Source organism: Equus quagga, chromosome 6 (genome assembly GCF_021613505.1).
Source record: "Equus quagga isolate Etosha38 chromosome 6, UCLA_HA_Equagga_1.0, whole genome shotgun sequence".
Lineage (NCBI taxonomy): Eukaryota > Metazoa > Chordata > Mammalia > Perissodactyla > Equidae > Equus > Equus quagga.
Window position 1 is genome coordinate 99,130,144 of NC_060272.1, and position 25,849 is coordinate 99,155,992.

At 37.4% G+C, this 25,849-nt stretch overlaps 1 protein-coding gene and 1 long non-coding RNA gene across 3 annotated transcripts in view; one reads left to right on the top strand and one right to left on the bottom strand.

Moving 5' to 3' along the window:
- LOC124241042 (uncharacterized) overlaps positions 1 to 651 on the bottom strand; it is a 38,670-nt gene extending 38,019 nt beyond the window's left edge. The window contains exon 1 of one of the 2 annotated variants that reach the window (XR_006889084.1): positions 136 to 651. This is a non-coding gene — a long non-coding RNA (uncharacterized LOC124241042). The remainder of the gene's footprint in view (positions 1 to 135) is intronic. The other variant, XR_006889083.1, reaches the window with a different exon arrangement.
- A 29-nt stretch (positions 652 to 680) lies between these two features.
- The window catches only part of ALDH1A1 (aldehyde dehydrogenase 1 family member A1), a 53,499-nt gene continuing 28,330 nt past the window's right edge, over positions 681 to 25,849 (top strand). The window contains exons 1-5 of the mRNA XM_046664526.1: positions 681 to 834; positions 14,031 to 14,135; positions 21,657 to 21,797; positions 23,705 to 23,834; positions 25,465 to 25,526. Coding sequence (XP_046520482.1) covers positions 772 to 834; positions 14,031 to 14,135; positions 21,657 to 21,797; positions 23,705 to 23,834; positions 25,465 to 25,526 — 501 coding nt within the window. The 5' untranslated portion in view covers positions 681 to 771. The remainder of the gene's footprint in view (positions 835 to 14,030; positions 14,136 to 21,656; positions 21,798 to 23,704; positions 23,835 to 25,464; positions 25,527 to 25,849) is intronic.

The window sequence follows — 25,849 nt, forward strand, 5'->3', positions numbered from 1 at the left end:
GTTGCCATATTGCTACTGTGGCGACTGTGTGTGACAGTGCACTCTGAGTTCCCTAAAAGTTCTGCTGACTTTTCTGTTCCCATATATAACATAAAGATAATTTAGAGCTTCTGAAATCACAATAGGTCTACTTACCCAGCACTGAAAAATACACGTGATGGATATGATTTTTTAAAACCAGCTTAGAATGGGGTCTAGAGAGAGGAGTTTTCTTCTGCAAACAGCGCTCCGCTTTTCTGGGACATGGACTAATCCGCTGAAAGCACTGTTCTGGAGACACCTGGCCAGGGTCCTCTCCTCACCAGCTTCTATAGAGAACAAGTGCCCTTTGAGACTCTTTTTTAATCCTCAAATTCTCTGATTCCAAGTCTGTCAGAGAATGGAAAGTTTCACAGTAGCATAAACAGCATGAAAAGCCAAAAAAAAATAATAACTGGCCTTAGTGGCCAGAGCAGCTGTGCTACGTAGCCTCATCACAGGTTTCGGCTTTGTAAATTAATTCGTCTGCAAATAGTGCCCGGTCTCCAGATGCAGCTTCAGTGCTGGAGCGCTGGTTTCTTAAGGATTTAAGTTTAGAGTCAAGGGCTTCCTGCCCTAGGTGTTACACAGAAGTAGTGTCGTTTTCTTTTTGCTCTGTTTGTTCATCCAATCATAGCCCGGTATGCAAATAAACCCTAGCCGGTGCAGATAAAAAGGAGCAAATAAAACCAAGCGCTCTATGAGAACGAAATCGCTGATCCTGTCACCTGTGTTCCAGGAGCTGAATCAGAAATGTCGTCAAGCCAGCCAGACATACCTGCCCCACTCACCAATCTGAAGTTTCAATATACGAAGGTCAGTACAATTTATATTTGCTGCTTTGCCCCAGGTTTATAAAAACGACATCTGTTTAAAACATAAAAGGTCAATTTAAGGAAACTTATGGAAAGAGCCCTTTGCAAATATAAAAATGAAAAGCTTGCAAAATGAAGGTCTGGGTTTAGTGTCTCGATCAAATAATGAATTCTTAATCGTATCAGGCAACTTTTCATAAAATTATTTCTTTGAATGTTTCTAAGTGAGAGGAGTTCTCTTCTGTGAGAAAGGCTCTGGTGCCAGGATTCAGGGGACTTCACTAAGCACTTCTCCTAATTTCAGCATAGCCCAGCTGTACAATAAAGGAGGCAAATACCAACCAGAGAAACTTGCTGGCAAGAGTCTAACAACCGGGAAATGATCTAAAATTAAAAAAAAAAAAAAAAAAAAAAGAGGAGAAACAGCGTGCTGAAGTAACATGATTTTTCTATGTGTTTAATGACTGTCAAAATCGAAGGACATGCATCTGATAATTGGATCCTGATTCAAAAACTTCTGACTTGCATTATTTAGCCTACTTTGGGAAAGCTAGCATTCTTATTTATTTCTTCTGCCAAGTTTGTTGCCATTGGAGCATAATTGTTAACTGATAAATATTTAGAGAAACAAGAGCAGGAGCCAGATCCAGACTTGAAAATCCACAGCTAAGAAGAACGAGAAAATGGATGCTGCTTGAGTAATTCAAGAGCATCTCTGAGCTTCACCTGGGTCACACTGTTACATGCCTGCTTTCCTATCAAACCAACAAATAAAACAAAAAACCAGTCCAACCCAAATCACTTAAAGTTAGCTTTATGGCCTGAGGTAGAAAGTAAGGAAAGAAAGGAGCTGTTCCAACTCAGGGAGAGCCATTTTGCTTTCCAAATTAACCAATGAAAAACCAAGAGCATTACAAGTGAATGATAAAGTAAAAGCCCCGCTATTATCTATTTATTTCCTTACTTGTATGCATGGATGGTTTTGAAATCCTAAGTTCTTTGCATTTTTATTTTCATACGCACAAGTGAGGAAGTTGTTCAGCTGTCTAGCTCTTTTCCTTAGGAAACTGTCTACAGAGATTAGATTGTGCCTCTAACATGGTTGACCAGCAGCTGTAAAATGTATTAAGGTGCTATTTTCACCAAGTTTTATGAAAAGGAAAAACAATTTTTCCATTTAATTTTATTCTAAATGAGAACATGAAAAATGTGGTAAGTCCGTATCCTCCAGAAATTTACACTTGGCAAAGGTATGCCCAAAAGATGACAAGACTCCAGTCTCCCCAACTTTCTTACTCCAAGTGTGTCATTCACAAGAAATTTCAACCCAAAGCAGGCATGTTAACAAATGCATTTCGCAAAGATCAAGATTGTTGGCAATGATTGAATGATCACAGTACTATTATTACAAAGAGTATTTTTCCCTATGATATGGGAAGTTACGTTGGTGCTCCGAATGTCACTTTTTTAAAAAATTCAGCTTTGCAGAAGTTTGCAGTCTTCCTTGTATGTCTATCTCAAAGAAGCTCGAATGTAAAATACTCTTTCTGCTGAATTAAGTTTCATCTAGAAGTTATTAATTAGGCTTGTAGGAAACAGTACTAGACAAATGAGATCGCCCTTAAAATCTAACATGCAAACGCAGATGTAGTGAACCTTTAACATAGAGAGATGTTTTTAAGATTGAAATCTCCTGTTCACTTCCAAGTCATTGCACGAGAACACTCCTCTGCAGAAAATGACTGAGCTGAGTGTTCAAAAGAAGGCAAGATTTAAGAACTTCTCTGGGTAAAAATACCCAATGCACATCAGTGAATTTTGATGGCTCTCACACCTTTCTATAGCTCTGTTTTGCTCAGGTAGCATTTTATTATCTGATTTAGTGGTTACAGCATTTTCACACTTGGGAGGACACCAGTTATGTATGTAATTAAATCTAAATGAGTGAGCTTTTTCAGATGCCTTTGCATGTTTTTTTACTGTGCCCCACTGAAGAACTGTGTTGGATTTGCACTTGCAAGAGGAGTTGGAAAAGTGATGGTGATTAACAAGTTTCCTGGTTGCAAACCAAGCAAGCAAAGATTTTATAGTGTTTGAGGAATTACCTTCTATGGCCAGCCTGTAAACTCCTGTGTTATTTTTCTCTTACTATTTTAATGTTTTTCTTTATTATCGCTAGAAGTAGATTGGTTATTGGGGCAAGATGGAAGAAAGAGACAACAAAGGATGAGTCATAAATTATTGCAACTATGGTGGAAGAGCTGCATATTCTCAAGCTTGAGATTGCTTTTGACTCAAACAAAAGAAGTCATTGATGCATATCTTTTATGACTTATTCTCTAGTACAGTCTGATTATTTTTTTGTTGGGGTGGATAAAACAGAGATCAGAGTTTAATAAATACCTTCTATAATGATACAAAAGTTTTTAGAATTTAAAACCTCAATAACGTCATTACAAATCCACATACACCCGGAATCCATCTCTGTCCTCATTTTTCCCCTTTCCAATTCTAAGTGAAGCCTACATCTGCCAACTCATCCATTTTATTGAGGCTTTAAATGAAGTGCTTTGAAAGTTATGTGATCACTGGGCAAACTACATTACCTCTGTCTGCCTCGGTTTTCTTATGTGTAAAATGGGAGTAATAAAGCTACCAATTTCCCAGTGTGGATAAAAGTATTAAATGAGTTTAATGCACACAAAGCACTTGAAATAGTGCCTGGCACATGGGAAGTGATTGATCAATATTAGCTATCCTGGTCCTATTTATTTTTCTGAATTCTTTCCACTTTTCCAGAATTTTCTTCTACTCAACCTTTCCTAAACCTGGTTCCCACAAGTGTTCCTCTCATCTTATTCTCTTCTCCTCGTTCTTCTGTCACTCCTTTTTGCACAGTCATGCCCCACCTGATAAGGATTCCATTGGAACAAAGTCCCAAGGGTTAATCCAGGAGTTCAGGGTTCAAGAACTTCCTCTTACGAGATTTGGTAACTCTATTTTACATTCTCCCTTCACCACATTGTTTTTAACCTTAAAAAAAAGAATAGGAAATTCAAGAAGATAAGCTTCCTCAGACAGAATTCAAACTCCAGTCTTTAACTTAACTCCTACACTTAACCTACTGAACAATAATATGTTCATGCTAGAAAAGCTCGTCATCAGCGAATGACATTTCACACACACACGTACACAGGCACACACACGGGAAACAATTATAGCTAAAATTCATTGTGTTTACTCTCTGCCAATGACTGTGTAAGTTCTTTACGGTGATTTTATTTACACCTCACAATAGCTCTATGAGGAGGCGACTATTCCTGTTTCATAAATGAAGAGGCTGAGGGACAGAGTGGCTAAGCCACTTGCCTTCAGTTACACAGCTAGTTGACTTCAAATGCTGGCATTCTGAGACCTCACACCAAGGGACTTGTCTAAGATCAATATCGCTGCTTTGGCACATAGAGTGGCTGGAATCCTGTTCTGTCCTTTATTCTGACTTTCACTTGTCCATTCCTGATCGCTGGAGGGAACATGGCCATGAGCCTTCCCAGCTGCTGCTCAGCTGTTCCCAGGCCAACAGGAGGAAGTTCATCGCCAACTTAGAAAAAGAGGAGAACAGTAAGGAAGAGTAGAAGCAAACAGACTTTCTGCTTTGATTGGAAAGTTGGGGTTTGGGCTGAGAGAGGCTGTGATGCAGACGGCTTTGACATAAGGGTGCAGTTTCTATGTGAACTACGTTTCTTCAATTCCTGTGCAATAAATAGGAGATCACTTTCCTAAATTTCTAGTATTATTGTTTAACCCATCTTAAAGATATATTTCTGATAGAGAAGAATTATGAATCATTGAATACTATGTGCTAGACACCGTCATCTTTTTTTAAATTCTTACAACAAACAAATTCAGGCCACACACATTTCCAAATATCTTCTCCTCTTCATTCATTTCTCCTATTTTTCCTTCCCTTTATCTAACAAGTCATTAAACGACTACTCTGGGCTAGGTCTTATGATAAAAGAAGGCTAATATGATTCTTGCCTCATGGACTTACATTCCTGGAGAATGTGTGAGGTGGAGTGGGGAAGAAAATAAGCAAGTAAGTGAATACATTAATCACAAATGATGATAAATGCTGGAAAGAAGATGACTGAAAGCTGGGAGACAATGAGAGGAAGAGTTTACTTTTGATGGGGTGTTAGGGACTATCTCTTTAAGGAAGGGACATTTCAGGTGAGCCTGAGGGATGCAGAGCATAATGTGGCTGTGGAGAGTGGGAAAAGAACAAAGATGGAGAGGTAACAGCACGTGCGAAGAGGTCTGTGGGCAAGAGCTTGATATGTTCAAAGAACTATCAAAAGGCTAACATGGCCAAAGTACAGTGAGGGAGGGAGAGAACGGATGAGATGAGACTGGAGATGGGGGTTGCGGCCCGATTGCCTGATGGCTTTATTGGACGGAAACCACTGAGGGGCGCTTACAACAGGACAGGACTTGGGTTCAAGACAAAGCTGATTGTGCTGTGGCACTGCTTTCGTTTGGGAAACATTTGTAACTCCCTGCTGACTGAAGCAATATTTTGTTTGCTTTTGGCTTAGAAGCAGTTGAACAAATAGCTGGATGCCTGCAAGGTACAGTGTCTTAACAGGATAAGCCCGGCTTTGATTTCCGGCTCTTCTGCTTATTTAATGATGTGCCTTTGGCCAAGCTTCTAATCTCCTTGAGTTTCAGTTCCCCTGTCTGTAAATTGGGAATAATAATGACTACCTTAAACAGTGGCTGTGAGAATTAAGGGAGGTAATTTGTGGAAAGTGCCCAGCACTTATTAGCTACTTGGACTAGCTCTCCTTAACGCTCTCCTTCCCAAGATGACTCCTAAATTCTAAAATGATTCAGTTTCCAACATAAGAGGAATGATACTTGCCTTGCTTATCGCAATTCAAAACTGCTTTCATCTGTTGATCTCATTTGAGGTCCATAATTAACCACTGGGAAGGAGCTGGGGAAGATGTTACTAATGTTCCATTTTAAAGCTGAGGAATCTGAGCTCAGAGAGTTTAAGTGATTCGCATAAGGTCACACAGCTCTTAAAAGGAAAATATAAAATGAACTGAATTCTGAATCTCCTCTTTCAGATCTGATACTTTTCCACAGTTCCATTTTTTTCCCTATATACTAAAAACAGTAGTACTCAAGTCTCACTGGATTGTCTCTAACAAGTGCTTTCACATCTTTTACTTAATTTGTATCATTCTTTCCTTACTCTCATTGAGAGGATGGAAATTTGGATGATGAGAGAAGAGGAGTGATTTGAACACCAGGTCTCCAAACAGGTGAACCAATGAGAGAAGATATTCTAGAGTAAGAATTCTAGAATTTGAACGTGCAAGTGAATTACTTAGGGATCTTGTTGAAATGGAGATTCTGATTCTGTAGGTCTGAGGTGAGGTTTGAGAGTCTGCATTTGTAACAGACTTCCAGGTTTTGCTGATGCTACTCAAAGCGTGGTCTCTAGGCCAGGAGCAACAGTCTAAAAGTTTTGAGTCAACCTTACAACTACTTACAGGAACCACCATCTAGTAAGGGACCTGACTTCCTGTTTCTCCCAGAAACTCACACTCGACCAGGTCAGAACCACTTGCCTTCCTCTTCAAAAAGCGCTTAAGTCCAACAGGAACCAGATCATGGCTACAAACCAGTGATGGAACCAACCATTAACTTTGCTTTTGGGAGATAACCATTCATTATGAATGTAATATTTTAACTCATCTCTAAGGGCTGCTTTCTTGGCAAATATTTTGTTCTCTGACATTTGCCTGATTCAAGAAGTCTGATCAACAAAAATCTTAAAGTAAATAGCACATACCCTAAGGGAGAGTAATACCCCCATTTCATAAGCACTCTTAGTAGTACAAGTGCTCATGGTTCTTTAAACTGGACTTCACCTAACAAATTTGTTGTTGATTGCTTGCCAGAGTGAGGGAGATGAGTGAAAAAAACTCTTAAAGAGTATGAGAAACAACTTGAAAGCTTCTTTCAAGGAAATGCTTCTGAAGTGTCATGGATTAATCTATGAGATGATATAATACTGAGCAGCATAAAAGAAATCTCATAGAAATAGAGGCATTGATAAAATGGTGATACGCTTGTCTCCAAATAGCAATGATCTGGCTGGGGGTGGGGGTGGGTTGCATTTTCATGATGCTATTATACTTGTAGCCAGATATGTTACACATTTACCAGATGTCAGTGGCAACATGGGCAGAGCCAAGTTCAAAAGAATGTAAGCAATAATTGCTTCATAATTAAACATTTATTTAAAATTCACTACTATTAAATTAGAGAAGTAGATATTTGCAGAAACCTGGATTTCATCACATTGATATATTTTGAGTGTACGTGTGTGTGTGTATCAAAAACCCACAAACAGAGGCATTGATTGCAAAGGATGTAAAATGTTGCTAATATTTGGTTTTCTAATATTAAAATGTCTCTACATGATGCCTTTATGGGAATGTTGGAATTGTTAATGGAAATGTGTTTGCTGGGAATTTGCACAAATATCACAGATCTTAAAATTTTGCCTGAACAGCCGCCTTGCCCTCCCTAGGTGCCTTATCTGACTCTTTTCGCTGCTCTCCTGATACATTTTTAGAAGTCGAAGGAATGTAAATAACGACCAATTGAATTAGGCTCTCCTTTTGGCACTTTCTTTAGAAGGAAGAGGGCTTACATGCAATCAGTTGTATTGTTGGCTCTCGATATGGTTCAGTATTAAAGATGTACAGAACGTTGTAGTGCTTCCACATGCTTACCTCTTTGACACCGGATATTATGATGTACAGAACTTGTTGACAAATATTTTTGTCATCTGTGGGACAGCGAAGGTGTAGCTCAAAACAGAAATGCTTTAACATCTTCTCTTTTTCCCTGAGTTGAAAAGGCGGAAGGGGTTTTTTCCAAAAACAAGGAAAAAGTATATTCACTCATGCTCCTGAAGTCAGACTATAATATAAAACAGAAATGAAGGGAAAATTTTATTTCTCCTACTTTTGTTTTGGTCACTCTCTCATTTTGCTTTCATTCTTTTGACTGCAGTTAAATATTTTCCTCCCATCTGTTATTTCCTCCCTAATTTCCTCTTAGTTTTTTTTTACTCTGAGTCTCAATGTTTAACTGTGCTGCCTCAGGGTTTGGATTGAAAGTAGTTGCCAGAGACCCAGCTTTGATTCTTTTCAATGTTTAACACCCCAACCTGACTTTGGTCCAGTCTTTCTCTGATTATTTATCCCCCATGGCATTCTTTCTCCCCACCCTCACCTCCATGGTCTTTGGTACTTTTTAGGTTTTTAACCCTGAGAAAAGGTTTACACCCTTACAATGCCCATCACTTCCTGTACATTAACAACACCACCCATCACTCCGCATCCTGTGACCCAGGCTCTGGGGTTTGGAAACAGAGGTTACATAAAATGGAGACTCATTGTCCTTCCTCACCTTTGGCATATCTTAAAAGAAATCCTTTGTGCATTGAAAATGCGATCTGTTAAAATCTCTCTGCCACCAAGAAAGCACTGGCTTCCCTTACGGGATCTAGAGCCTCTGCCCCACTTGCAGTTCTGCAGAGAAAATGTGAATTTAGGGCACCCTAAATATCTGGTGGAGGGAGTCAGGGACTCTGCCTTGTAAACCAAAATGTTCCAAAATCTCCTAGCCACTGAGAAGGCTGATAGCTTTTATTTTACCTATTAGTCAAATCCAGCTTGATCCAAGCCAGAAAAGTTTTGAGGAAAATGCTTATTTAGAATTGTAGCTTTATACCAAGCACATTAAACCTGTACCCTGGAAAGAAAGGCTGTTTTTTTTTTTTTCTCAAAATTGTGAGTTATTCTTGGACACTAAACCGCATTCAGGAAATGCCCACTTTTTTTTAGTCGAAGGTCATATGATGCATCCTTTAAAATCTAACATATCTAAAATTTAAAGAGTAAAAATTGATTTTTAAGTTGCTTCAACATTCCCATTGATTGTTTCCTCATATAAGAAGCACTTGAAGTCCAACCATATGCATAGGCATCTGTAATTTTCAATCAATATTGTGAACTTTAAGTTGAGGTCCACTTACATATGTATTATTCAAAAGTGTCCTGAGTCCAAAATTCATAAATAGAATAGAGTTAATATAATAGTTAGGTAGGAACCAAGAACTCTTTTTCACTTTTAGGCCATGATCCCTTTTTCCCTAAATTTGCTAACATTTAGTGTGGTTATCACCAGAGAGATCATTTCAACAGGCCTAAAATAGGTTTGATAGTTACTATAATAAACATAATTAGCCTATACTTCTCTGTATAACCATTTTATGTAACTGGAGGCAGGATGATCCTTCGAAAACATTTGGCCACACAATTAGCTAAAGGCTGTGTCAAATGTAAAGCCAATAAAATCAAAATAGAAAAAAAGATCATTAAGGTAGTTCCTACCAATAAATTCTCCAGAGCTAAGGAGAAGAAAAGGATGGTGCAATCTTGTTCTTTACAGCAGCCTCGATCATCTCTTTATCTGTGCTGAGATCTGGTTTGATGCTGAAAGGCCTCTGTTTATGGGATAATGTGTAATTTTCAGACTGTACTGCTACGTCACTCGACTCTAAAGCCTTATGACCTCATGCCTGGGATGTTAAAATTGTCTCCAGGCTAATCTCCAAGACTTTGGATGCTCTGCTTTAGATCCATTTGGGGTACGTTAAAATCAGTATTCCTAAAAATATCCATTTGATCCTCTCACTCCCTTATTATATTCAGGAACAGAGTCCAAACTGCTCACTCTGGGGATCAAGATCCACCACAAATTGGTTTCGTTTTCATTATTGGAAAGAATCTAGTTTCCACTGGAACTCTATTTTGGGGCTAATCTTTTGACTATGTTACAAATATCCCAACAGCGTTCCCTCCTTTTCCATGTTGTTTTCCTTTTTTACCCCAATCCAAACCTATCCTTCAAGGAAGCATTCTTCCAGCCCACGTTCCTCTGTTCTGTGAGTTCCATTCTGCGATTTATTGACTAAAGCACTGCTTCAGTCATTTTGCAGTATAACCTTCAATTCTTTACTGGCCGATCTCGCTAGAAATACACTCTCTTCTTAGATGATAAGCCCCTTGAAAGCAAGGGTCATCGTTCACTCATCTCACATTTTCCCACTGAAACTTCCAGATGTCTCAGGTATTTACTCATTATTTGATGAACACTTTTCTGATAAAAGAAACGTGACCATTTAGGATTATGAGAATGTAAGCACAAATTCAAAAAAAAACTGTGTTCAAAGTGTTCTCCTATATTAAAAGTTAAAACTGAATAATGCAGGGCAGTTGCTGGTAATTTGGGATCATCTATGACCAATCTCTTCTGTTGCCTGAAGGCTGCCAGATAAGCTCTTGTTCTTCCTTTCAGTTTAAAAGTTAAAACTGAATAATGCAGGGCCATTGCTGGTAATTTGGGATCATCTACGACCGATCTCTTCTGTTGCCTGAAGGCTGCCAGATAAACTTGTATTCTTCCTTTCGGTTAATGCTCACTTAGAAAACATCCACTGACTTTAATCTGAAGGGGGAGTTTTATGTACAGCTTAAATGCAAGAGTCTGCTAATGAAATTGGATGGTATATACATATAGAAATGGTTCTTTCACCAAAAGAGATTATATGAAGGGAATAGAATAATCTATCATATATTGAAGCATAGTATTGAGAAGTTGAAACCACAAATTATCACAGACTTGAGGGAAAAGGACTTCGGTGGGAGTTGGGAAGTTTCACTGCAGGCCTAACAAAATATAATACGTACTATATCTTGTTTTTATTAGATTTGGGGTAAAATCATACTATGGAAGAGTGGAATTCTGGCTATGTCTCTGGCGGGGTGAGACTTGTGCTCTCCTAGTTTAGAAATATAAAGTCTGAGGGGGTGATACTATCTTTAGGGCAGAGAAAAGGGAGAATTAGAAATGTGTGAGTGAATCTGATGCAAATTTTGCAAGGCTGGCTAAAGAAATTAGGGCTAAGTGCCATGATGTCTTTAGTTTTCTCTTTGGAATTTGGTGAGCTGATAGGTAGATTTCTACCTTTAATAAAAGGCAGAACATAAATAATTTAATAGTAGTAAAATGTTATGTTAGAAAAGAGAAAAAAAGAAGTTAAATCCAATTGGACTGACAAGTGAAATCTTCATGAGGAGACGACATTTTAAGCGAGTGTTTGAAGTATGAGTGGAAGAAAAGAGTGAAACTCCAGTCTGAGGAACAGCATGAATAGGTGTGTGGAGCAAAGAAGGGCCTGGTGTATGAGACAGTAGGAAGAGGCTAAAACAAAGGGTAAACTGAAGAAATAATCGGATAAAAGGTTGGAAAAGTGTATTGGGGCCAGATCATAAGCCACCTTAATGCCATGCTAAGGAATTTGACAAAGAAGAACCACTGAATTGTTCTGAGGAGAGGACAAAATCTAAGGTGGCTTGGCTTAGGAAGATTATGATAAAAGGGTGAGAATTAAATTTGAATTAGGCAGAGATGTAGGGCAGGCAGAACAGAGCAAGGGTTTTTTTCTGATAGTGTAGAACACAGTGATTCAAAAGGATGAGTAGCGATTGTGTGTGTCATTACCGGAGAGGGAAAGCGTTTGTGTCTGAGAGGGAGAAAGGGAGAAAGCGAGAGAGAAAGGGGGAGGGAATGTGCACCAGCAAGCCTGAGAACTTTGGTTTGAGGTAAGAGCAGCGTAAAGCTAGAGATGACAGTGAGCTCAAATTGGGATCCGTTGATTAAGTTGTTTCCCCTGGGAAGAAAAAGACAAAGAGGTAAGGGTTAGAGATGCATACCAGAAAGTACTCTTTAAGAGTAATTAGAGGATTTTATAAAATGCGTTTCTGATAGCTACAGTGCTGATTCACCCTAAGAGCCATTGGGCAAGTCAGTATTTTAGTCTGAATTTATCTTTCTTCGAGTTGAACTAAGATGCCAACGATTTTTTCATGAAGGATAATAGGAATTTTATGGTCTTCATCTGTATTCCATTACCCTATCAGAGACACAAGGACTTTCTTGAAACATCTACCTTTCTCATACCCCAATATATGTGTCCTTGGACAGCTAGTATCTTCATCTGAACTGCTTTGCACCCCTGCCCCTTTATTTCTTCACGCTGATGTCTTTTTCCTGTCAATTCCAGGCTAGCACTACACTTCTTCTAAACTCCCCCAAATACATAGGTTCATGCTGTTGTGTCCTATGAATAATTAATTGTATTGGCTTGAACAGGCCAGTAAGGATGCTTATCCTTCCATTTGTTTGTTAGTAAATCACAAATACCATAGGGTACCCTTGTGCAGAATACCATAGGTCTTACACATGTGTAGCTACTGGATTAAAGTTTCCTTGGTTCAGTTTTAAGTTTTTCAAGAATTCTTTACTGAGGTTAAAATCACTCGAGGACTGGGATTGTATTGGACGCTGAGGATAAGCCAGGAAACCAGACGAACACCGCCCTTGACCTTATTCCTTAAGAGGGAAGGCAGACGTTTAAAAATGACTTTTTAAAAAAAGTGACAAATCATACAGTAGAGGTATAGGAGACCAGAAGACTATTTCTGAAAACAGGATGTCTGTCTAAATAATCTCATAAATCCCAAAATACAGAATCAATTGTACTTAAGCATTCAGGGATACATGGTAATATATATTTTATTAATTTGTTAGAATTTTAAGCTATATTATGGACACTGCCCAAAGAATAGCCAAGTTAGTGCAAACTCGTAGGTTAACTTAAGAGACTGCTTTTATTTCAAATATACACAATATAAGTTATTAAACTAACAGTGTATAACCTTGATAGCTGTCACTGGGGACTTTTTAATAGCTAAGTAATTTGTATTTAGTATAGCAATGGATGTAAGCCTTGGGGGTCAGTGTTTCAATACATTCACCCTCAAGGTTTCACTATTAGTAACTTACCTGTAAATATCAAGTAAGGAGACATGTCTGAATAAAGCTATATGTTATAAATCTAGTGCATACGTCAACCTTCATTTAAAACTACATGTATCGACTACCTGTGAGTCAAAATTTAATAAACTAGTTCATGTTGTAATATTAAATCTAACAGAAAGTTGTAATATGTCATATTTAATTCTATACTTATGACTATTTTTCTGTTTCAATAATGAGAACAAGGAGAATCAGGAGGAAATAATGGGATGAGAGGAGAGAGAAGAAATTCTAGCTTTTGACAGAAACAAAACATAACTTTATTCATCACTAAAGGAATACTTCTTAATTTGGCTTCATCAAATATTTTTACTCTAGTGGAAGGTGAATGAGATAACAAAGATCTATTCAGCTCCATAATGAGAGGTAAATTCAGGGCTGCAAAAGTTGAAACTCAGGCTTTTTAATGACGTGCTAATACTGTTTAATATATCTATTCTTTTATTGTGCACACAGAACAAAATTCCATATTTTCCAGACCTCTCTATTTCTTTAGATGCATCTCTTTCTCATAGATACCACTAAGAAATCCAGTACCTGATTCCATCTGAAGGCAAATAAATTATTAACTAATCTTTTAAAAAGAAGAATGAAACCCTTATGCCTCTTAAAAGTTAATGAAAAAAATATCACTAGCCAATTTTTTCTAAGCCAACTTCTTTTAAAACTCTCCCTCAAGCTACCTTTAAAACCGTAAAATAAAAGATCCAAAAATAGTTATTTATGATAACAAATCACCAGTAGCTCAAGATGAGTATGTTCAGAATCTAAAGTGGAAAGTAGAGACAATGATTCGTAAAGATCAAGCCCACCAAAACTTCCACTCTTGCCTCAAATTTATGGTTATTTCAGATAAAAGTATCTTTTCCTAGATTGCTTCCTCCAGTCCATATTTTCTGGTGTTTAGATGATTTCACACCTTAGTGAAATTTAAAAGTATTCTTTCCTTTAGTGTTCGCGTGCACGCGCGCGTGTGTGTGTGTGTGCAACATGTCTTAAACAGCCAACAAATCCTGGGGAGGGGCTGCACATGAGGGAAGTGTGTCTATAACATTGGCCTCGCTTAGGCATTCTGTAATGCTTTAGTTTTGAGTTTATAAAAAGTTTCCAAAATGTCCGACATATTTAAATGCCTTTTTATCTGCTTTCTCTCCGTCTGTACAGATCTTCATAAACAACGAATGGCATGATTCGGTGAGTGGCAAGAAATTTCCTGTCTTTAATCCTGCCACTGAGGAGAGACTCTGCGAGGTAGAAGAAGGCGATAAGGTGAGTTTTCCAACTCTAGTTCTGTTTTATGCCAGGTTTCTTTCTTTCTCATCATTCTGAGCTCCCAAATCCCATTCCAAAGTTCAAGTAGATAGGTCATGGACATACGGTTTCTGGAGCCGTCTGGGGAAATTTTCCTGGTACATAAACAGCACTCAGCAGTCATGTAATGATGATGAGGCTAGGCTTCTTGGATGTTCTGGTGACTTTTCTCATACTATTTTTCCTTGCTTGTTTTTCAATTGAAATAGTGTCTAGATTTATTGTACAAATAGACCACATGTGAAGTGATTGGTGACAGATTTAAAACACAAAGAAATCCTTTATTTCTATTAAATTGTTCTTTTTAAGCTGCAAAATGAAACTAAAAGAAAATTTAATGTAAGACTTTTAGAACAATGTAATGCCAAGTTATCTCATTAAAAGCCATTGAATTCATATTAATCAGTACCTTTAAAATTGAATTTAAAATGACCTAAATTGAATCACAAATTCAAAAGTGTTGTTGCTCTCTAGCTAATAATACTAACAACAAAAAAAAAACCCAACCTTTATTTAGTGATCATTTTTTTTAATTCTAAATCTTGTTTTAATTTAATACTCAAAGCAATCCTATGGGGAAGGTACTCTTTTTAGCCACTTTTACAAATGATGAAATAGAATAGAAAGGTTGAGTGATTTACTCAAGGTGACATTGTTAATAAGTGATGAAGTCAACATTCAAATGCTGTCCTCTGACCCCAGAGCCTGTGACTGGCAGGGCTGCTGTCTTGCTTTATCATCGTTGTATAAGCAAGACAGGGTAATAGTAAATAGCCCAGGGGAAGGTGGGGGGGGAGCCTTCAGAATTTTTATCTGAACACATACCTTAAAAAGTGTATGTGTTTCTCAGTTTAATATGAAATGATTTTTCTGGTCTTTAGTTGCCAGATATTATCAAGCTTTAAATCTCTATCATATAAGATATGAAGAGGTAAATTTTTTGGCTGAGTGAAAAGATTACTGGCAGATGAAGTCAGCAAACCCCAGGATAATACCGTTTGTGACACTGTGTTTCAGTTCACTGCAGCAATCTGACATTCCTGTCCAGTCTCCATTCTTTCATTACCTTCTCCTCAATCAATGAGATCACTAATCTCAAGGTACTAAGCCTTGCAGACCTATTCCAAGATAGCAATAGACCTGAGGGGCTCTTTAGGGTTTAGGGAAGGCCCTGGATTCAGGTTGCAGTATTATCTTAAGAAATAAGACTCATGCCTCAAGGGGCAAGAGTGCAGAGTTTAGCCAGAGAGGTCAACAGCTTGAGAAGTAGAAGCAGAAAAGAGTGGAGATACATGTCACCTGCCTTCAGATTTCACTTTCTGTATATACCAGAGTTCATCAGTGCAGAAATTCTTCAAGGGCTTCTTACTGCCTCTAGGAAAAAGAAAATTCTTGTGTCTGGCCTGTCTCAGGCTACCCCATCAACATAAGAGTCTCAACGTCATCATGCCCAGTATCATGCCCCAAACTCTGCACCATGGGCTTGATGCAGTCTTCAGGACCTGGTTCAAGTCATCATCTATAGTCAGAGCACAGAGGTTCCACTTTGTATTTACCCTCTTTGAGCTTCTGTTCCTTTTTGTGTAAAATGAAGAGATAGGAAAAACTTGGGGGAGATTAAATAGGAAAATATGTAAAGTGTTTTAGCAGTGCCAGGCACATAAATGGAACTTCAGTCATTACAGGGTTATACATTTCTTTAAAGCTTTCTCTCACCTCCCCAGGTAGACTTGCTCTCTTCTGTGTCATAGAAGATTCCATTTGCCTATATTATAGCCCTTGTTTTATATAGCGATTGGTTAATTTGTCTGAGACAAGATGCTTCTTATAGAGATCAACAACACCTCTCTCCTTTATACCCTCAGTATCTAACACACTTTAGCCAATAGATAAATGAAACATTCTTCTCCTCCATCCAACTTTGAGGTTCCATATACCCCACATACCTCACCTTAGGAATCTGGTACTAAACTGGCTGTTGACTAAGGCAATGGTTCTCAAAATTTTTTGTGCATCAGAACTCACTGAAAAGCTTGTTAGAATATAGATTGCTGGGCCCCACCCACCCCTAGAGTTTGTTTAAATAATTCTAGAGTAGGGCCTGAGAATTTGCATTTCTGACAAAATCTCAGGTGAGGCTGTTGTTGTTGGTTGAAGTGGGATGGGGGAATACACTTTGAGAACCACTGAACTAAGGGATTAAGTCATAAATTGTGTCTCCTCTGAGGTGTTAGCATTTAATAGAGAGCATGGACTTTGACCAGTAGGAAAGTTGATGACTGGAAACTGTGCTGTGATCCTCACTCTGCACCTCTGTGAAATGGCCCAAGACCAGACCTGGGCAGAGAAATATTACCTCTGGCCACGTGCTAGGAGACCCAGAAGCCTGTGTCCTATGAGCCATTCCCAGAAATGAGAGAAAATTTATTCTTCACATTCAACAAAGATAAATCATTTTTATTAGAGGCTTCTAGAGATCTGAACAGCACTACAGTACTTCGAATGTCCTTCTAGTTGCTTGAGTGGCTCTGGCAACCCTGGGGAGGTAGGAATAGCCATCCAGGGCAAGGTGAGGACACCGTTGAAACTCTGACAGCTGCCTACGCTTTCTCTCCAGAGGTACAAATGCCACTCAGGAGGGAGACTGCGGAGCTGTTTGCAGTTTGCAATTAACAAAAGAAAAAGTCTTCTTGATGCTTTAGCTCTGGGGCCTTGGACATCTCACTTTGCCACTGGCTTCTGGGATTAGTTTCATCAGTAAAACAAATCTGTGCCAGGAGTTCCAGTTGAAATCTTTCAGGCAGTCTGGGGACTTCTCTTGGCATCGTAAATCAGATTTACCTTTTCCTAAAGTGTAGTGAGGGACAGCTAATGATCATCTCTGAAGCTCTAGAAATATTTGTCATTTATTTGCTCTGTGCTTATTGACAATTTCTCCTGCTCATAGAAGAGCAGAGTTGTCTGTGCAAATGTACGTCAAGGACATTCACTAATATTCAGCACAGCTTCAAATCAAGTCACAATGTTAATCAAGTTGGCTGGATCTTTGATCACTCGGGTTAAATTGTTCCTGGTATAACCTGTTCACAGTAAGCAACTGTTTGCTCAACACCCAGTGCTTTTGTCATCATATTCTTTTTTGGAAGGATCCACTAACCTTTGTTTTTAAATAATTATTGCTGTTCTCACAATTTTTCAGACAAATGTATAGTAACTTCTAATACTGCTTAGTGAAAGCTACAAATCTAGTAAATTACACAGTCAATGTAAACCTAATATTCTAGAACTGACTCTTTAGAAAATAAGCCAAGAGGTTTTAAGGATTTGATTTATAAGGAGAATGGAGCTAACAATGGGCTATATACCGCCTTTCAAGGGTGTTATAAAGAAAGGAGGAGGAGCAAGAACAAACGGAGGTTACAAAGCAAAGCACAGATGTGGGTGGGAACTGTTTCTTTTCACTTCACTGCTTCTTTTAGGCTATATTGACTAATCCTGCAAATTGCTTTAATACTAGAGCATGACCTAACACATAATTGGTGGGGATAAAAGTAAATGTCTATTAAAGTAAGTGCCTATGACGGGTATAAAAGTAAAACTGGTCTGATAACTATTTTATCCACATCTGAATGAATTTAATATGGAAATGCACAGTCTAGGAATGATAGAAAAGTTGAGTCCTCCTTACTTATACTTAAGAGGCATGTGATATTTCATAATCATTCTGACGTCTTCATACATTCAACTTGTGGTCTCTTACTTCCAAAAAGCAACGTTGAAAACATTATAAGGCAAAAGTTGTTATTGACGGTAGCAAATTTGAGTTAATGTACCCAATTTTTTTCTTGTTAATTAAAAGTTATATCTTTAGAAATACTAGTCCTGTAATAGAAATCCAAAAAACATTAGCCCTGGGATTAAAAACAAACAAAACAAACCATTATGCCTAATAGTTTTGATTAATGTAAAAGCTTTGTTATATAATGAAACCAATTAAAATATGATTTATTATGTAAATATCAACACAAGCAAATTATTTATATAAGGAGCACCCTTATGTAAAATCAAGTTTATAAGATAGGTAACAGAATTCTTCAGTGTTTATTAGCTGCCTATTGTAGGCCCAGAATAGTAAGAAATATTATAGGCTTATAATACAGAGAGCAGTTGATATTCTTTGCAAAGGAGATCATTATCAGGATAGTCTTGCAGAGTTATGAAACTGGATTTCGGAGGCAGGTGCGAGATCAAACTTTGGTTCTACTGTCTGCTAAGTTTCAGGTCCTACAAAGCAAGGTCCATGATGCATAACAATAGTAGTAATTGTGGGGTTATAAAGGATTTAACTTAGTACCTGGAGCTTAGTAGACTCTTAACTAGCAGCTATTATCAAGCTGGATTAGTTTGGCAAGGGTTTAGGTAAGCTGTAATATTTGAGCTGGGTCTAAAAGAATATGTAGGATTTTGAAAGTAAAAGGGTGTGTTGATAGAACGTTCTCGGCAAGGAGAATTGTAGGAGCAAAGATGAGAAGGCGTTGAACTACACAGAGTAGAAAAACTTGAACACAAGTTTGGGTAGGTGAGGCGGTGACCCAAAATATTGGACCTTGAAAATCAGAAAGAAGAGTTTGGCCTTAGAACTGTAGGCAAAAGGGAGGAGTTGCAAATATTTGAAAGGGAAAGTGATAAGATAAAATTATTTGAGGAAAATTAGCCTGGTAACAATAAACAAGATAGTTTGGGGAGAAAAACAGATGGACTTGGGAAGACTAGCAATGGTATGAGATAATAATGGCCTACAATAATCCAGAGCAGTGAAAACTGAAAGGAAGGATTAAAATATACCAGGACTGCTGAGGGTTATTTTAAGGTTGTTTTGACGGCTACAACTACAATAGCAATTGCTGTCATTTAATGAACACTTAACATGATGTCTGTCACATAGAAAATGTGTTTCAAGTGTTACCTTATTTAATCTTCAACACAGCTCTGGAAGGTAACTTATCCCTATTTTAAAGATAAGAAAACTGAAGCTTAGAGAAGTCACATCACAATATATTTCACGTAAAAATATTTTTCACAGTCTATAATAATATACTGGAATGATTATCTGGTTGTATATTTCTCCCATTCAATTGGAATTTTCAGAAGGGCTATCTCCTTCCTTCACTATTTTATCATTAGTAGCCTGATGTTGAATAAAGCATCCCGAATAAATAGCATCCTAAATAAATAAAGCAGCCTGATGCTACAGAATAGAGTATTTAGCAAATCTTTAGATGGAAGGATGGATAGATGCCTCAAAGCTTACAGAGCTAATAGGTGATGAACGAGAATTCAAGTCTAGATTGTTTGTTCCAAAGCTGTATATTAACTACCATTATTCTATTTCTGCCCCTGCAAGATAAAAGATAAAATGTGAGAAAAGGAGAAGCATGATCCAAAGGACATACCCACAAAAACATCTTTATTTATAGTAGCATTCTCCAGGAATGTATTTTCCATACGGCAGTTACTTGTCATGAAGCCAGTCTCTCCATATCCCTTTGAGAGGCCAGGATGCCTGTGATAAACCATGTTTGGCTAAGGTGGATGGCGGAACACTGAGCAGAAGGATCCAAATGAAAGCTGTGTCACACAGATCTGTTGAAACACAGAGCAGCATATATTTTGTAAGCTGTGGTATCCACAGATCATGCTGGCAATTTCAGAGTCTTGTGGCTTGGTTTTTTTTCAAACAGTGCTCTCCAAATATACCTTGGAAAAGTTTAGAACCTATGGCATAAAACACTGTCCAAATATAAGCAATCAATGTGATTAACTGAATGCCCAAAATATGACTACATATATATTTCTCAGGAAGGGCAAACAATAATGCATATATTTTATTGTATATACTCATCATTCTCTCAAAAGTTACACAGTGAGATACACACATGTATGATGTATTATAGAGAAAGAATCCTTCTTATAGTCTGCAAATATTATCACTTAATAGACCAGATTACACTTCTAAAATATGCCTCTTGCTCCAGATCATCTGAGTGTGGTGATAAATACTGTAAAAATTGTTTACATTTTCATTTGCAGACTTGTAAGTTTGGGCTTCTGAATTGAACACAGCCTAGGGCAGAGGATATTAATTTGAGATCCATGCCTCCCGAAGCAGGTGGTGTCATCCTTGAATGGGTTTCAGCTTAATCACAGGCAACTTAAAAAATGTTAGGACAATTTTCCCCTCACATTCTCAAAGGAAATTATGTCTCCTGCAAAAAAGACAACCTACTGACCTAGGATGTAGCCATGATTTGTTGAACTTACGTAGCTCCAAGTAATGGCCAGTCCGATATCCAAAGGAACATTGAAATAATCTGTGCCTTTAAGGTGTTTGCAAGTGATGATGGAAAACAAACAACTTATGAAGTAGGAATGGAAGAAGTGATGATTTTCGTAGTAATTACATTATGTAGGAGCTGAGAAGAGATCTGAATAGGGCTCTGTAGGGAATGGAGTAGCCAGGGAAAAGTATGTAATTGAGGTGGACTAGGAAAGAATAAGAGGAGAAAACCTCATTCAGAAAAAAGAGCATGAGTGAAGACAACATGAATGAACACCAGGAGGCTAGAATTAGTGTGTAATGATTTGATTTGACTTTTGCCTGAATTAGTGTAATTTTAAGCAGTGCCTTAATAAGAAGAAACTGACTTCTTTACTGAGTTAGGGGTTGAAAAGGATCTCTTTGTACCAGTTGGGAAATGAGAGGTTGTCACGTAGAGACCCTTCTCTATATCAGTTCCACTACCTTTGTACCTTTTTCCCTCCGCACAAAAGGAATGAGCACATGTTTATAATGTTTAATCTTCAACAGTGAAACAAAATTCAATAAGTTCTTCGTGAGAGTGCACAGGCTGTAGAATCACCAGAGATCAAAGAAGAGCTTGACTATTTTAGATCTTGAGCTTTGCCTAGAACTCTTGGTAATCTAATCACCAAAGGATTTTAATTTAGGGGTGAAGAGCAAAGGCTCTCCAGTCAGATGGGATCCATTTAAAACTGTTTGGCCACTTTCATCTATTGACTTTGGATACATCGCTCTCTCTTTGCTTCAGTTTCTTCATCTGTAAAATGGACGATGTATTTGTCTCATAAAATAATTGAAATTAAGTGACTTAATATGTGTAAAGTAACTAGAACATTATTTGACACCTGGTAAGCACTCAAATGATAGCAACTATTAAAACATAATAATTTTGTTCTGGGAGATCAAGAATGTCCTATGTGTGTGGAACTCATCATTCTAAAGATTAGGTAGCAGGTGTAATCCCAATACATGGTAGTTGAGTTTGAACAATGTGCTAGACTGAGATAATGAAGACACAGTACCTGCTCATGAGGAGCTTTAGTCTATTCTATAGGGTTGTTGCCATTGGATTTGTAACTATGTGCAGCCTGCTGAATTGGATTCCCTTTGACTTGCAGGAGGATGTTAACAAAGCAGTGGCAGCTGCAAGACAAGCTTTTCAGCTTGGCTCTCCATGGCGTACCATGGATGCTTCTGAGAGGGGCCGGCTATTATACAAGTTGGCTGATTTAGTTGAAAGAGACCGGCTGATCCTGGCAGTGAGTATTAACCAAACTCGGCAAACTGGGTGGATAACCAGATCTCTAGAAAACATTCATTGTTTGGATTGGCAGGTTGTTTGGTTTTAGTGATCACTCATCAAGCTCTCTACAAACAAAACAAAGAGACTTGATCTACCAGCTCTCTCACACGGGAACATTACCGTTTGAGCTAATGCTCAGATAGTAAGTAATCTGCACTCTAGTTCTGGATGATGTTAATTTCTGCTCCCAGAATAGATTCTACAGCCAAAAACTGACAAACTTTGAGTAAACAAAATTTAAAAAATTTCTTTCCTTTATTCTAAAATTTCTCAGAGTCTTTAACAAGATCACAAAAATGTGAATACCCTAGAATAATATACTGTTTCTCGAACTTATTTGACCACCGAATTCTTTTAGTGGAAAATCTCATAAAGTTTGCTAAAGGTTCTCAGAATATTTACCTAAAATAGATCTTATTTCACCTTGCTCTAGCCTGACAAGATGCCTAATAAGTGGCCACTTTTTTCTTCTTGAAATGTGTTTGTTCACAATGGTCTTGATCAAATTATCAAGATGAAAAAGTAAAGAATAAAGAAAAAGATCCAATCATTCATATGTTTATAAAAATTCTGTTTTTATGTTTATTGCTTCTTTTTTTCCCAAACATTTTGTCAGTTAGGTGAGCCAGCACATACAATGGATATGGGAGCTGTTTCCTTGTTTTCTTCTCAGCTGAGCATGACAGTGAAGCCGGTTTAACACAAATCAATATCAAGATCAGGTTTCAGAGCAAATTTTTATTTTTATTACCTTTAGAACCTTAAACTGGCAGTAACGAAGAGGCCTAAATTTAAAAAAAAAAATCAACATTAGCAATTACAGGTAATCAAAGAATCATTTTTTACTCAAAAATTCAGCATAATTCAAAGTATACAAAAATATGTAATTAGAAACTATATACATCAAAACTCCATTAACCAAATGTCCTGTAGGAAGAAAGCAGAATTTACTAAAACATGGCTTCTCTTATTCATCTGATCTTTGGATTGTAGAGTGTTGACTGCCTCTGTGAGCCTAAGATCCTAAGACAAAAATCATGTTTGATTAAATTTTGAGTTGGCATGTGTTATCATGTAGAGATACAAGATTATGTAATTGATGAGAAATAGCTTTACGAGTTTATCACTGGTACATTCCTGCCCCAGCACAACAGTAGGTCCCAAAGAGCTCTATAAAGTTCTATTTAGGATAGGAGGAAAAGAGGAAATAGGCTATCCTATAATGGTTAGAGCACTAAACTAGAAAATGTTGAACTTTACTGCCTGACCATTCAAACAATAATTATGATAATGGTGGCAAAATTGGAAATTTCACAATTAAAAATTCTGTGGAAGAAACTCTATGAATGAAAGATCCAGATGTCACTTAAGTTTGTGTGAATTGATTGGTTATATCCAGATGGAATGCAAAAATTAAAATTGATTATTGAGGCGTTATTAATAGTCACTGACACTAAATTGTCACCCACAGTTGTATGATACAATAGGTGAAATCTTGCTGAAACTCTTATCTGACTAAGGAGGCAAGGTGCCACTCTCACCAGCTGTGTGCATATCAAATTGTGATCAATTCCTAGAAAGTTGATTGGCTGGAGCACATTTAGAATGAGACAGAAGGAACACTAGGGTTTAGAAACCAGAATCTCCCTATCCTTTCTACCTAGATCTTGCTATGAGACCATAAGCGGTTATTTTAACTCTTTTTTTCAGTCTCCTTTTTAAAAAGAAGAGGTTAGACAAGATGACAGAGTTTCTTCCTTATACAAAATTCTCTAACACATGATCATTCAAAATATTGACCGTATTTTTTTTAACCTAAAATTTTTGTAGAAGTTTAAATTTGGGATTTTATCTCTTTTTCAGACAATGGAGTCCATGAATGGTGGAAAACTATTTTCCAATGCCTATCTGATGGATTTAGGAGGCTGCTTAAAAACATTACGCTACTGTGCAGGCTGGGCTGACAAGATCCAGGGACGCACAATACCAAGTGGTAAGCAGCTTTGGGAAGCACCAGGGCTGGGGATGGGTGAGGAGATTGCTATAGTGTTGATTAATTCCAAACTCTCCCTTTTAAAGATGTCAACCAAATAAGGCAAAATTATTTACTCCTCGACTTTGAGACAATGCAGTTCTGAACCCAGAAGTTCTGCTAAGATTCATCAAATGGCTTTTAAAATTTTTTCAGCATAATCATGCAGAAAAGAACACTATAGATATTTTAGAAAATATTAAAGTAAGAACATTCTTAAGCCCACAATTACTGATTTAAATCAACTGTCTCTCTATGGACCCAACTTTTTCAAAGGTGGCCTCCAACATTATTTATTTGGATTTTATTCCAATAGTGACATTTATACCCTTTCTGTAATGTAATTATTTGAGCCTCTTTGCATGTTCCAGTGTGAGTCAGTTATGCTCATCTGTGCCTGTTCTAAATCAGTATAGTTACAGCAGATTAATTAAACAAACCAATTCAAATTGAATGTTTCAAATAGCTTACAGCAAGATGGGACTGTGTTTATAGCCTGATTAAGAATTTGTATGAGTGAATATGCATGTATGTGTTTTAGTATTTTAGTAGAGTATGCACAAAATGGGATAGGAATATGAAAAAGCATCAATTTGGAAAGCAAGATGGGTAGAATTTAATTCATATAAACTTAGTGACTATAGAAATACAACACCCTCCAGGACTGGCCCTGATGGACATTTCCAATCTAATAGGAACATCCACAGGTTAGAAGTGATAGCCAAGAAGTTAAAAGGGGTGATTGAGAACACGGTGATACCAAGAAATGTGGCTATTTTAGAAACTCTTACCTTACTTACCCTTTGACAAAATGGGAGAAGCCATTCAAATTACAAATAGATCTTGATAAAAAGTCTTCATGCTGTGATAGCCAGGAATCTTTTGTGGGAACTGGAACAGACGGAATATAAAGCACAATGTCACCTCAGGATGACCACAGCAAACTCTGAGGCATTTGAGTCAATCAAATCCAGACTGAAAAGGCATGTTTTTTACTTCGGCCATTTTTTCCCCCATAGATTAAGAGAGTTTGCTTTTATTGTTTGGTAGGCAAAAAAAGAAAACAAAACATTTTAGAACAAGCCAGTAGGAAAGGCTTATTGCTCATAGGGAGATATTTTTTAATTCTACTATTTTCTAACTTTATTATTTTTAAAATTATATTACTTAAAAAATGTCCCATTACTGGTAGAACTCAGAGCTGCCAGAAACAGGAGGCTAACTGTTCTTGTCTTAGCTACGCACCTTTTACTTCCTTTATCATGAAAGAAAGTAAACTTTGAGAATAAAGATGAAACTTTGAGAAAAAGGGTAATTTAGAAAATAGCCCTCAGATGATGAAAGACAGAATTAAATATCTTTCAGATCTTTTCCAATTTTGCATCTTTGCTTTGACCTAACTCAGTTTACAGTTCCTCTCATTTCAAATTACCATTTGAGCCCTCAATTTTTCGTTCTGTAAATAGTTAAAGGTATGTTCTTCTTTCTTTTTAATTATTGTCTACATCTTCCTCTCACATCAGCCCAAAACCACCATTCTAGGAATGTCAAGCACATATGTCTATAAATAATTGTGTGTTTTATTTTCCAGATGGAAACTTTTTTACTTATACAAGACACGAACCTGTTGGTGTGTGTGGCCAAATCCTTCCTGTAAGTTGGTCTTCTATACAATTTTCAATCTTAAAAAAAAAACAAGTTCTAATTCTATTTTATTTGGTAATGAAACTCTCTCCAGCACAATTGGATGCTTAGATATTTGCTAAATGTGCTAATGTTGAACTTGGGTCTCCCTGTGACTAAGCTCCTTAGATATGAATTAGGTAGTCCAGAAACCCATGCATACCCTGGCATATCTCTCGAGTGTGTTTCAGTATTACTGCATCAACAAATCTTTACCTTTTATTCTATAGTTTGTTTTTAAAAAATTGTATTATAGACTCTTTTTAAGACTCATGCTTTACATGTATAATGCA